This window comes from Haliaeetus leucocephalus, unplaced genomic scaffold (genome assembly GCF_000737465.1).
Source record: "Haliaeetus leucocephalus isolate CR32 unplaced genomic scaffold, Haliaeetus_leucocephalus-4.0 Scaffold1000, whole genome shotgun sequence".
NCBI classification, from domain to species: domain Eukaryota; kingdom Metazoa; phylum Chordata; class Aves; order Accipitriformes; family Accipitridae; genus Haliaeetus; species Haliaeetus leucocephalus.
In genome coordinates this window covers 2,253,103-2,266,178 of record NW_010973436.1, presented here as the reverse complement: position 1 = coordinate 2,266,178, position 13,076 = coordinate 2,253,103, and the positions used below count along the sequence as shown (strand labels likewise).

General features: G+C 51.4%; 1 protein-coding gene across 1 annotated transcript; it reads left to right on the top strand.

Annotated features, from left to right (window-relative positions):
• Positions 1-657: 657 nt before the first annotated feature.
• Positions 658-12,038, top strand: MTCH1 (mitochondrial carrier 1). The gene is made up of 11 exons (XM_010584783.1): positions 658-850; positions 2,205-2,311; positions 2,758-2,835; positions 3,116-3,173; positions 3,626-3,677; positions 4,510-4,569; positions 7,816-7,909; positions 8,276-8,323; positions 8,517-8,584; positions 9,302-9,377; positions 9,823-12,038. Exons 1-11 carry the CDS (start codon positions 658-660, stop codon positions 9,895-9,897), a joined length of 909 nt encoding a protein of 302 aa, XP_010583085.1. The 3' UTR covers positions 9,898-12,038.
• Positions 12,039-13,076: the final 1,038 nt, after the last annotated feature.

Sequence of the window (13,076 nt, the reverse complement as noted above, 5' to 3'; positions counted from 1 at the left end):
CGGGGAGCCCATGTATAACGGGGGATCGGGACCCCGATATAATGAAGGGAGGGGGACCCCTGCGTAGTGCCCCTGTGGAGACCTCTGTGCGCTGGGGACCACTATAAATACAGCCCCTCCTCCCTTATAACGGGACACAGTGGGGGCACCTGTGTAACGGGGGGGCACCCCGATATAAGGAGGCAGCGAGGACCCCCATGCGATGGGAACCCCTGTATATAACAGGGGGTGAGGTCACCCTGTATAACGGGGGTCCCTATATAACTGGGAGGATGAGGGCAGCTATCAAATGGGGACCCCTGCAGAGCAGGGAATAGGAAACCCTGTATAATGGAGGGATGAGGACCCCTCTGCAGTGGGGGGTCCTTTATAGCAGGGGCATCGGGACCCCCTCCTATGACAAGGAATGGGGATACCCTGTAGAGTGGGAGCACCTATAAAATGGGAGGGATGAGGATACCCTCTGCAATGGGGACTCCTGTATAAGGAGGGATGGGAAACCCCTATAGAACAGGTATCCCGAGAACCCCTCTGTAAGAGGGACCCCCATAAAATGGGAGGGTTGAGGACCCCCTGTACCCTAGGGACCCCGTATGATGGGGGAGGGACTGCCCATGTCATGGCACCCCCATGTATCTGAGGGTGACAGGGGGGGACATGGCCCTTTGGCAGCTCCCGGGACACCGAGATCGGGGCCACGTGGCCTGGGGTCTTTGGGAATGCCGGGACAGGGGCAGGGACCTGCTCACGGGGTTTCTCTTGCAGGTCGGGCACGAGCCACTACCTCCAACCGTTGGAAGAAATGTGCTGGGAAGGAAAGTCCTGTACCTGCCCGGCTTCTTCACCTACGGTAAGCAGATGTCCCTCCCTACCAGAGCAAGGTCCTGCCGAAAAATGGGGCTGGGAGCTGCCGGGTAGACCAAGCCGACCTCCAGCAGCACTCCCACATCCTCTTGGGATCATCCCAAGGCTGCAGTGAGACCTAAACCACTACAACTAGTTGTGAGGCCGTCAGATTTACCTTGGGGACAAGGAGGTGGTGGCCCCAGTGTTGGTGCTGTGTCCCCTTTCCGTGGCACGCTGCTCTGGGTTTGCATCGTAGTGGAGGGGGCAGTTGGGGTTTAGGTAGCGTAAGTTTGTTGGTGGAGGGTTTTGTGTCCGTTAGAGATAGCAAAGCGCCTTTCTTCGCTACAAAACAGCCCTGCAATAACTTGGCCCCTTGCCCTGCTCATTTGTGTTCTAGATGGAGCCCTAAAGGGACAGAAATACCAAGAAAAGGGAAGGCAGTATGTTTAGAAAGAAAAAAAAAAGTACTATTTTTCTCTCTTTGTGGGTGGAGCAGCACGGGAGAGGTGGGTGAATACTCTGTGACCTTGGGGGTTGCTTTCACAGGGGGTTTGCTGTGGGGAAGGGGCGTGCACAGTCCTGAAAGCCAAGTTGGGCCGATCCCAAAATCAGACAGCAGTACCCATAGGGTTGGGGGGGACCCAGCCCAGGAGCAGTATGAAAGCACGGCAAACGCATCCTGGGACATGCAGGGCTGGAAACACTCAGGTGCTGCCCTTTGGAAGATGCATTTTCCAAATATATTTGCAGTGTTGGGTGATGGAGATGTGCAGAGCCTTCCTGGCTTCACTTGGGACAGCAGAGGATGGGGGTCAGGAGCAGTCGGTACTCACAAGCACATAGTGGGTTGTATTGCACCATGTTGTGTCAGGGAGAACTTGGATCTGTTGGCTTTTTTTTTGCCTGGAGACCTGAGGAAGTTTGACTGGGAGAAGGTGGTGGGGCAGGAACTGAACCTGGGTTTGCGAGATCCGTATTGACCCTGAGTCCCTCCCCAGGGCGGAGGGAGGAGGTGACACCACACACCACATGAGATGATCCCTCCCTACCCTGGTTCAGTCCAAACTGCCTTGTAGCCCTTTCAGGTGAGCAAAACAATCAAAAGACAAGAAGTAGCCCAGAATACTGGAGCTATCCTTCCAGATTAGACATGACAGAGAATACTTAAGGATTCTTTGCATCCTCTATGAAGTTTATTTAGGACTGTTATAATAAATCACTTACAGTGGGACAGCAGAGCAACTGCTGTGCTGCGCTGAGCTCCAGCGTGGTTTCAGCTGAACACCAGAGGTGTTTGGGGTGCTTTCCATGAGTTGGCCAGTTCCCGACTGACGGCAGCCTGGTGTTTTCTTACCCAGCCAGACACATTGTGGAAGTGGATGGGAAAAGAGGCCTCTTCCGCGGTCTTACTCCTCGCCTCATCTCAAGCACTTTATCAACCATCACCAGGGGGAGCGTGAAGAAGGTAAAGGTCAGCTTCTCTCTCCATAAATCAGCTTGCTGGGTTGGCTGGTGCTACTGCAGCAGAGCCAGGGAGCCTGCATGTGCCTGCACCCAGCCATGACTGCGCATGGAGGAATAAAGCGCGCATCCCTCTCCATCTCCTAAGGGCTCGGAATAGTCCTCCAGGACAGAAGGAGATCAGTGCCCATATCCCTAAAGCTTGTTTTTTAAACAATTTTAATTTAATTTGAACAACCACTTGCCTTTTATCTTTTGTAAGCAGTTTCATGACTCCTCTCTTCCCCTGTTTTACTTTCCATCCTTCCTTATGTTCCTTCTTGCCCATTTTTCTTCTCCTCCCATCTAGAGCACAACTGCTTGTGGTTTCCTCCTGTCCTCAGACATCGAGGGTTTGTGGGTCAGCATCTCCATCAGTTTTGACCATATGTTTCTTCTTTCTCCGCTCAGGCCTTTCCACTGGAAGACATGGAGCACGTTTCTAACAAGGATGATGTGAAGACCTCCCTTAGGAAAGTGATGAAAGAGGTGAGAAGTGGATATTGCGTGGAGAGTAAAGGAAGCTTAAACTGTGGCATGTGGGTGAAATTACTTAGAGAGAAGCTCTGGGTGAAATGGCTGTGGTATTTAGCAGCCATTCTGTGTCCAGCTATGAAATATTTCGTAGGAATAGAGGTTTACCACAAACAACAGATTTCAAAAGACAGACCCAAAATGGGTGTCACTACATTAGGGGAAAGGGCCTGACCTGTGCAAGTGGACCAGCACAGCTTTTCATACAGGTGTGTTTTTTTTCTCCCCTTCCCAGACATCTCATGAGATGATGATGCAGTGTGTGTCCCGGGTTGTCTCACATCCACTGCACGGTGAGTCTTGTCTCTCTGCGTGGCAGCCCTCTCTGGACCAAGGATCACCGCAAACCCCCGTTTACCTGATGTGCTTCTCTATCATAAATGGCTTCGTATGAAACCGCAGAACAGATGTGGGTCTGAGTTGTTGCTTGGGGAGGCTGACGCTTGGGTTGGCCTTCAGGGACTAGCCCAGCTGAGGGGCAAGGTGCTCTCTTCCCTTTCATCCAAGAGCTTGTCCCAGAGATCCTTTTGGGCTTAGGGCCAGAAGTCCTTCCCATCACTTACAGGCTAGAGGAGGGCACTAGTTTCTAATGAGTCTTGCAGTAATGAGGACCACCAAGAAGAGCTGGAGGTGATGCGAGTTGAGGGAAGGGAGGGCAGAAGGGTCAGGTTGCATTTTCCTTCACATCCATTGCAACCCACACTGGATTTGTTTCTTTGTCAGCCCTGTGTTTCTTTCTTCCTAGTGATCTCTATGCGCTGTATGGTCCAGTTTGTAGGCCGGGAAGTCAAATACAGGTGAGTGGCTGCAGCTCTGAAGGGTTTGGGCACACAGAAGCCCAAGTCGAGGAGTCAGCAGTGCCAGACGCTCCCATGCAGTGGGGGTATGGCAACCCAGGAGGTTTGGGAGACCGAAAAATGAATCTGAGCTGTGGTTAGAGGGTGGATGAGTGGGGGGTGAAGGGGTGTGGGGAGGCTGGGCTCTGTCCCTGGCAAGCCTCTGTTCTGCCTTGTGCCTGTGGGGATTTTGGTGGCTGTAATGCACCTTGCTGATCACACAGTGAGTCTCCTGCCTTTTTGCTTTAGGTGTTAGTAGAAAGGAAAGTCAGCAGGGAGGCAGAGTATGCAATACGAAGCGTTGCTGCAGCCCTGCTAGTCTGCAACATTTTTCCAAGCCTTTTCCAGTAATACCTGCCTCTCTGCAGGGCAAAACGACATGTACAGCCACCTGAAAGCATGCCAGACACAACTGCAGCTAACCCACAACTGCCAGCACGAGTTCCTAGGGGCAGGACAGCGTTCTTGGGCTGAGAATCAGCCTAATCAAAGCACATTATGTGCCATGGTTACGGCACGTGTACCCACTCACACAAAGCCAAGCAGAGCTCTTCTAGCTTCAGCATTTAAACAGTTGTCAGCAAGTTGAGTGTTGTCCCAGGCATTGTTGCAGACATGACCCTCCTTAAGGGGTTGAGGAGAAGGAGCAGAGTGGAGATGCCTGCTGCATTGCTGGCACGGTGGCTTGGTGGGGACACTGCTATGGCTGGTGGCTGCAGATTGCATGCAAAGCTGCGCTGGACAGAGACAGAGCAACCCTTGCACACTCATAGCTCTTTTCCTTTCTTGGCAGTGGTGTGTTCAGCGCCATTGGCAGGATATTTAAAGAAGAAGGGATCCTGGGATTCTTTGTGTACGTGAGTTGTTGTTTAAATACTTTCTCCCATAATCCGAAGGCACCAATGGCTCTCCTGGCTGCTCTGCCAACCTCAGTTAGAGTCACGCTGAGCTCCCCCCATCTGAAACCTTGTCTGACACTGGGACTCTCACATCAGATTAAATCTGTGCCTTTGACAACGATCCAGTTTGACCATTAAGTTTACCCCAGATCTTATCTTCAATCAAACCTTCAGAGCCCAGAAAAAAACCTTTATTTTTTCTTACCTTTCTTTTTCCCTTGGTGCTTCTTTGTGTTTCAGTGAAAGGCCATTTAAAGCATTTGTTTGTGCAACAGGCACCAAGATCAAGTGCAACAATGGGACCCCTTGTTGAAATAAAAGCCAGGGCCTGGGTAAGAAGCAACATTCCTCTGAAGAGCACCGTGGGTGCTTGTAATGAGCAGGTGGTTCGTGCTGGCAGCAGGTTTGCCTGTATGGCAGGACTGTGATGCTGCCCAGCTCAGCGGCGTCACTGCCTGGACCCAGAAGGAGCTGAAAAGGCGCTTCCAGCCGCTTATGAAGCATGGCAAATTGATGGCGTCGCTGAAGTGGAAGTCTAGCAGACACCTTTATGCTTGAACCCTTAATTAACACTTCTTGCCTTTTTTTCACATCTATATAAAAGCAGAACCACCTGCTGCCTCTGCTCCTGGTGGGGAGATAACTCACTTTATTATGTCAATAATAGTAAAGGCAGCTCCAAAATTTCAGGAGGCATTTTCAGGCCTGATGCCTTTGGCTGTGCAATCACAAAAATTTGGGCCTGCAGATGAAACATGAATGCATCAGGAAGAGGCAAGCAATCACAAGTGGTCTCACCCTGTCCTTCCCCAGAGGGAAAGGGCCAGGGGTCTGCAGAGACCCAATCAGTTGAGTGTCACTGCATCTTCCTTTTGCAGCCCACAGCTTCTCTGCTGAGCTGTGCAGCCCCAAATCTCCTCCATTAAATACAGGTTCCTCTGGGATGTTCCCTGTGCATGGGGCACAGCCGGAGCATGCTGCCAGTCAGCCCTCCCTCTCCTCCACCTCCCGAGGAAATAACGTGAAAGGAGCCACCGCATTCCCTTCCTCCACATAAAATAAACACTGTTGGTAGCCTAATTAAACTTAATAGTTCACAGGAAAGGCTTTAACACAACCCAAAATGTCTCAGGAGGGCTCTGAACTTATACGTGCTCTACAACCCTGCTAGGAAATCACACTGCTGTGAGAGGAACACAAACTGCATCTGTAGGACCAAACTGCTGCTTTTCTGCTCTCAGCCCTCCTAACACAACCTAAACACATCCACTCCCTTAAAATCATTGCGGTGCACTTATTTCTCATGGCCTTATAACCTCTACACAGCAGTAACAGCAGCATATGCTTGATCTGGGTGTGTGCCTGGCTAGAGATAAAGACTTTTCAGGGGATGGACTTATCTCACTTCCCCTCATATCTGCAGCAGTCTCCTGCCTGCCAGCACTCCAGAAAGATGTTTCTGGGGCTCTGAAACTGCTGCACGTGGTCAGCTTGATGATGGCTTGTCCCAGCCCTGCTGCGCACTGGGGTTTCTCCTGTTGGGTCACATCATGGGCTTCACCATCTGCCTGCTGCTGTTTCAGTTTTTAATGTTTTGTCATCTTCTAAAAATATTCCTAGTCCAGATCTCCTTGGACATCTCACCAGGCATGAGAGCTGTAGCACAAATGAATTTGGATTTTTTTGGTCCTCTTCTGCAGTGCCCTCAAACCCCTAGTCTCCAGTCATCCCATAAACTCAGGTCCAGCATTTGTCGTTACTTTGATGACAAGAGAGAGATGTATGGTATCCTTATTGCAAATGGAACAAGTGAACTGATTCTCTATCAGCAGATGAGGTTTTACTTACATGGCTGCCATGGCCCAGCCCTCTGTTTCTGGACTTTATTAAGCCTCTGTTGTATCTGCAGCAGCTTGGGAGTCTTCTTCAGACTTGACTTTAAGTTAAAGAAAGAATTTTTTTACAAAGGCTGTATGCTAAATGCAAAGCAGACCATCTCTTTGGGACCAGAGAGCTTTGATTTCTTTGTCCTATCTGTTGCTCTCATATCACATCTTTTAAGCCAGCGGATCTTCTACTGAAGGCTTCTGCTGTGCCTAGCCCCTGAGACCTTGGCTGCATCTCCAGAGCTGCCAGGGCCTTGACAATACACAGGTTGTCTCCAAAAAGTACAAACCCTAACTCCAAGCAAGCAAAGCAGGCTGGATCAGAGCATGCAGTCCCAATTGCTGCTCTGCTGCTGCAGCAACCACAGCAGGAAAGTAAACTGGTTCCCTGTTCCAAAGAGACAGTGTTGTGTTTGGGAAGAAACCAATGACTTGGACTAGTGTGCTTGGAGGTGGCTCTTTTCAGCCCAGCAAACACTTGGTGTGGCTCTCAACAGGCTCATTTTCAGAAGAACTGCTGGTGAAACAGGCAGGTTTGAATCACACCTGGATCATTTTGCAGTGGAACGACTGCACAGCCAAAGCAGGAGGCCCTGCACTCGATGCCTATGCTGGTACAACAGATGCTGCTGGAGCACTGACAAAGTGGAAAACCCCTCTGAAACGATTTGTTAATGCTTTAGTGCCATTAACTGCAGAAGCTAGAGGTGGTCATGCTGCTGGGAGCTCCGGCCCACGTGTTGATCAGAGCCATAAGCCAAAGCAGCACATCACCCCCTGTCCTCATTCTGCCAGGTGGCAGCAGGGACTGGGAAAATCAGAGGGACTAGAGTCCTGCCCCCAGTTAATCCCACTTTGCAGTAGAGCAGGTTTTGCAGGAACAACCCCCCTCATTTTAATTTCTAAAAGGAGGGAGATTCCACAAAGAGATAAACTTCTTATTCTGCATCCAGAAGAGCATCTGCAAAACGAGCTTAACAGAAGCCCACTTCATCAGTCTTGCCTCGGTTTTAGAGCAGGAGTTGGGCCAAGAAAGGTTTTGGGGTAGAACAGGGGGACTTGGCTGAGTCAGATCCCAAACTTCCTACTCTAGAGCATCCCCTGACTGGAGGAGCTGGCAGCACATGCAGGACCATGTTTGAAGGCCACGAGAGCTCTTCCCAAAATCTCCCCTTTTTCCTTCAGTTTCTTCCAAAGTAAAGATGCATTTTGGGGGAGTGGGGTTCCTCTATGCTGGTGGAGGGAGGGCAGGGCACCTCAGAAGGCAGCTCTGGGACCCTTCTGTACCTCACACCCCTCTTTTTGCCATTGCAGCGGTTTAGTCCCTCGCATCCTGGGGGATGTTATCTTCCTCTGGTGCTGCAACCTCTTGGCTCACTTCATCAACACCTATGCGGTGGACGATAATGTGAGTGGAAGTGCCCAATGGAGGGTTTGGGGGGCCCATACCAAGCACCCGCAGTTGCAAGGAGTTAATGGGTGGTTAATGGCTAATTTAATACACATAGACACTGGGCTTTGGATAAAACACTGTAGAAGTGTTAAAGATGCAGCGTCTGCTCAGGGCTGTGGTTCAGCTGCAGTTTAGGGGATCAGGTTTGATAGCAAATGTCTTCCCCGATTCTCAGCTGGGATGCAGTGTGGTTACTGTTGCTTTCTGCCCTATTCCCCTGCCCCACACCCATCATCTCAGGCTCAGAGGGATGTCATGTAGCGACAGTGACAGCCTGGTCTCATCTGCCTCATCCACAACCCCTTTGGTTTCTCTTTCCAGTTCAGCCAGGCATCAGTGATCCGGAGCTACACAAAATTCGTGATGGGGGTACGTAGGCAACTGCCACGTCATTTCTCCTCTTCCTGCCATCTGTGGGGCGAGAGCTCGTGGTCTGGGGACAAAGGCTGGTCTGTACTTTATATCCAAAGATGTGGATAACTTTGCTAACGTGCAAAAGCTGGAAATAGCTTTTTTTGTCATAATGAACATTAGAGAGGCTATGGGTTTTCTGTGCTTTCAGATCGCTGTGAGCATGCTGACGTACCCGTTCCTTCTCGTGGGAGATCTCATGGCAGTGAACAACTGTGGGTATGTCCGTCACACTGAGATCTAAGGATTTCCCTTCCTTTCTTCCAGCCCCTTGTTGTCTGAATCCTCTGCTAACGATCGTAAAGCTTTCATATAGAACCGTAAACTATATGGCACCTCACAGAGTTGGCTCGTTTCCTGTCCCAGGTTGCTTATAATTTTAGACCAGAGGGCACAGACAAGAGCAGCATAAAAGCTCAAGTGGAGAGAAATAGGGAGAGTCACGGTGGTGTGGTCCAATCTGAACTAGACCGGAGGCAGCAGGGATCAAAGGGACCGTCCTGGCTCCGGGGAGCGGCACGAGGGAAAGCAAAGCTCTTAAATGCAGCAATGAGTGCAGACAGGAGCAGGACCAAGCTTGCTTTCCCAATCCCACTGCTGCAAGAAGTCTTCTGCATTCATGCTTATGGGAAGGGGACTGGATCCAAGCCACTGGTGTAGTGTTTTCTTGATATCTGCTGGCTCTTGAAGGTGTAGATACAGCATATAGTCCCGGCTCTTAATGTATCCAGGTAATGCTCCTTGTTTGTACACTCCAGGGGTAATTAAATTACATGATCTCTTGCATTGTAAATAATGAGCTGGTCATTTGGCCTTCAGCCCGGTGCAGACACTGTTTCTCTGTCCTTGCTTACACTTACTGCTGCTCTTGTGTTACCTGTCTGGATAATGTGACATCTGTACAGACCGTCTCAGCTATTTCTTGTTGCCATGCAGGTTGCGTGCCGGCCTCCCTCCCTACGCTCCCGCGTTTACATCCTGGATCCATTGCTGGAGGTATCTCAGTGCTCAGGTGAGGGAGTGGGGCACGCACAGGGCTTTGGGCTCACTCTGCTCCTTCCCAAGGTCTCCAGTGCTGCCCCAAAAGTGCCTATGCTGCATCCTTGACATGCTCTGTAACCCGTTTCCAGCCCTCCAGTTCTGGCACTGGTACCAGGCATGGCAGTACTGGTCTGCCCGTTACATGCCCCAAGCTTGCAGCCTGCAAACTTTTAGCCAATGCATTGCACACAGCAAAGCAAGGTGGCTCTGCCACTCTCCATCAGTCATCCCTGGGGGAAATGCCTGACTCCAGTGCCCATGGGGCTGAAGCCCTACTTTCTTCTCTGTAGCAACCTGGGGTGCTCAGGCCTGGCAGCCCTGCAGAGGGCACGAGTCAGTCCCTGCTAAACCAGCTGCAATTCCCCAGCCAGGTCTCAGCACCGCTGCCCTGACTCTGTGCTCTCTCTGCTCCTCAGGGGCAGCTGTTCCGCGGCTCCAGCCTGCTCTTCCGCAGAGCGCCCATGCCAGCCGCCTGCTTCCCCATCGACTGACTCCTCGGCAGGGAGCGGTGATGAACTCAGACTCCTCAAGAAACCCTAAGCTTGTTTCGATACGTGTATATTTTTTCTTTTCGATCCGAAGTCCATGGTGCCAGAACAAGACACCTCCTCTCCAGCAAGGCCACCAACAAGTTGGCTTCTGGAGATCTGTCTTCAGGCTCCAGCTGGACCAAAGCTCCATCCTCATGGCTGTCTCAACCGGGACGTGTAGCAGAGAGCACAGAAGGGTATTGTCTTGTCTCTTTGGTCCAGGCTGTAGCTCTGGAGTCACTGGGGAAGTCTGGGAAACCAGAAAATGTCCAGGTACTAAATGAGCCAGCCCAGAGATGCAGGGACAAAAGACTGCTTCGTCCTGCCTGAGCTGAGAAGCAACAAGAGATCCAAGGTCGCCTTGCTGGGAAGGCTATGCCGGCTGACCAGCCTCCTGCTTCATCTCTTCTGGAGAGGGCAAACATTTGCACGGCAGGTGGCTCATCCTGGGTGAGATCAATCCTGCGACCCATATTTAAGGTTTTGAGAGTACCTGAACACGAGGGAGCACACTACTTCCCATGGGCATGAAAGGGAAATTATAGTATCAAAACAGAAAAGGGAAACGCGAGTCCCACTACAGAGAACAGCACAGTCCCAAAGAGACAGGTACTGCTCGGCTCCAGGGCAGTGCTAGGACTTGGACATGGAGAGAGCACTTGGGGAGGGATGTGTGCTGCAGATGGTAACTGCTTTGGGAAGGCTTTTTGCAGCGGGACAGGCTGTATTTAGCATACACCCAACAGAGCTGCTTGTTGTAACCTGGGCAGGTAGCCTGTACGCATTTCTCAGGGGAGATGGGTCCTGGGTTGAACTGGGACAACTGCATCGCACAAGTGTCTCCCAGCCAGCTGGACCACAAGCCCTGCCAGGCTCCTGCTAAACCTGAGCATCGCCGCTTCACTGATGGATGCGGAGCTGCGCCTGCAGCGCTGTGCTGCTGTGTAGCAGCATCCTGCTAATAGCTACACACAGGAGGGTTCGCCTTATAGGAGGGGCACTCAGTCCGTTGCTTTCTGGAATAAAGGAATAAACCTTGAGCTAGTCAAAGGCTCGCAAGGCGTTAGGGTCAAGGGCTCCTTGTGCACACAGGAGCATGGCTGGCCCTTGTGTAGCAGGGCTTACTGGTGGCAGCAGGGCAGGATTTATCCTCGTCTCCCAAGATGAGTTTTTTTTTTGCACCAGTCTGTGCTGTCATGGCAGCCAGGCAGATTTCCCCCATTTTGGTTCCCCCACGAAGCAGTCGTTTGCACAGAGGTGTTGCTGCACTCCCTGGGAAGGGGTTTTGGGGTCCTTGAGCAGGTTCCCATGTGCTGCTGCAGCAACAGCTGGGGTCGCATCTCATCCTGGTCGACTGGGGAACCCAACCTGCCATTGCACAGGGGTTTTCCTCCATCAGACGGGTTTGATCCACGCCTCCCAGCCAGGGCTTGCAGGACAGTGCTGGTACACACTGGGACCGGCGGTTCCCATCCAGCTCCCTTCGGTGTTGTAAAGTCTGTCCTCCCTTCCTCCCATACAGTTAATGTTACCTTAGCAGAAGTTAAATAATGCATGGCCCTGTTCCCTAACACCAGAGATTACTTCAAGGAGGATTTAACTATGCTCCAAAATACAGCTATAAAACAACAACTCTTGGGTGTCTCTTTTTTTAAAAAGTGTTAATTTTTTCTGCATAACGGGCTTGCTCACTCAGGGAAGGTTTTAGTTAAAGACGGGCACTTCCTTTGGTTTCTTCCCCAAAGCAGGGGCTACACCAGCTGTTGCAAACTCAGATTCCCTCTGATCTTCCTCACCTCCATGGAAGGTTGGCAGGTTTAAGCTGAGCAAACTGCATCAGGTGCACCTGGAGTGAGGGTGGAGGCAGCAGTGGGCTTGGCTTCTTGAAACAATATACATGAAAGGTATTTGGAGTTAAAATTGACCCTGAGCTCTTCTGGAAGGGATGATGGAGACCCTTTGCTGCTGTCGGGTGGGCTCAGCTGCTCCATCCTCCCCTGCATGGCTTGCAGGATCCTTACTGAGTGGCCTTTTATCACGTTAGCTGGTTTCTTGCCTACCGCAACACCGGGCATTACATCTCCCAGATCACACAATGCCTGCACAGGAACATATGCCTTTACCCTCAAAATTAAGGCCACCTTCTGCTGGTCACATGCCTGTAAAACCTCCTATACCCTGCGTGCAGCCTGGCTGCAGCCACTGCAATGAAAAGTGCTATTTCCTTTCCTTTGAGGAATTTACCTAAATTTGCACCAGAGCAAGCATCCTGCCAGCAATTTCTGCCCAGTTCACTGGGAGCCACAAACTTTGTTGGAAACGCAACACTTGAATATAGTTTTTGGTCAATTTAAATGAAAACCAGGTTTCAAAGCTTTCAGTGCACTGCCTAACCTTGAAGCAGGGGCTGCCAATCATAGGATGATTAAATATTTCCTTACCTCCTCCTATTTCTAACCCTGGTTCTTCTTATCCTATGCTGCATTTGAGGTGTTCCACCATGGGGACAACGTCTACACCAGGAGCAGGCAAGGAGACAAACCAAACCCTGGCTGGGCACCCCCCCTCCCTTAAACTGCTGCTCCATTAGCGGGTGCTCAGCCCCGCAGCTGGTGCTCCTGTAGCACAGCTGATGGGGACAGAGCCCAGCACCCGCAGGAGAGGGGATCTGGGGTGAAACCTGCAGTCAGGAGAACAAATAAAGGGATGTAGGGGGAGGTTTGGGTCTGGCGCCTGGGATGGAGCCAGGGATTTCTCCCACGCACAGCCCCAGCGCTCCCCTATCTGCCCAGGAAACAAACTTAGGTGTAAATATTGACTCTCTCCTGCACAAAACCGGGATGGGTGGAGATGGCTGTGGTTCCGTGCCCGTGCGGTTTATCAGCCCTCAGTGGAAAACAGAGATTGCCGGGACTTTGGCCTCATCTGCTCCCAGCTGCTGGGGGGAGAAGGGAGGCAGCGGCTGCAGCCAGGAGAGGGAAACTCAGGTCAAGGCTGCCCTGACTCTCTGCAGGGCCCAGATGCTTGGGTCTGGCAGGATTTGGGGAGCAACGAGGTGCTGGTGAAGCCCTTATGCCCAGGGAAAGTGCAGCTGGGCTTGGACCAATTGCATCATCCTTCCCTTTCTCCCTGCAGAGCCG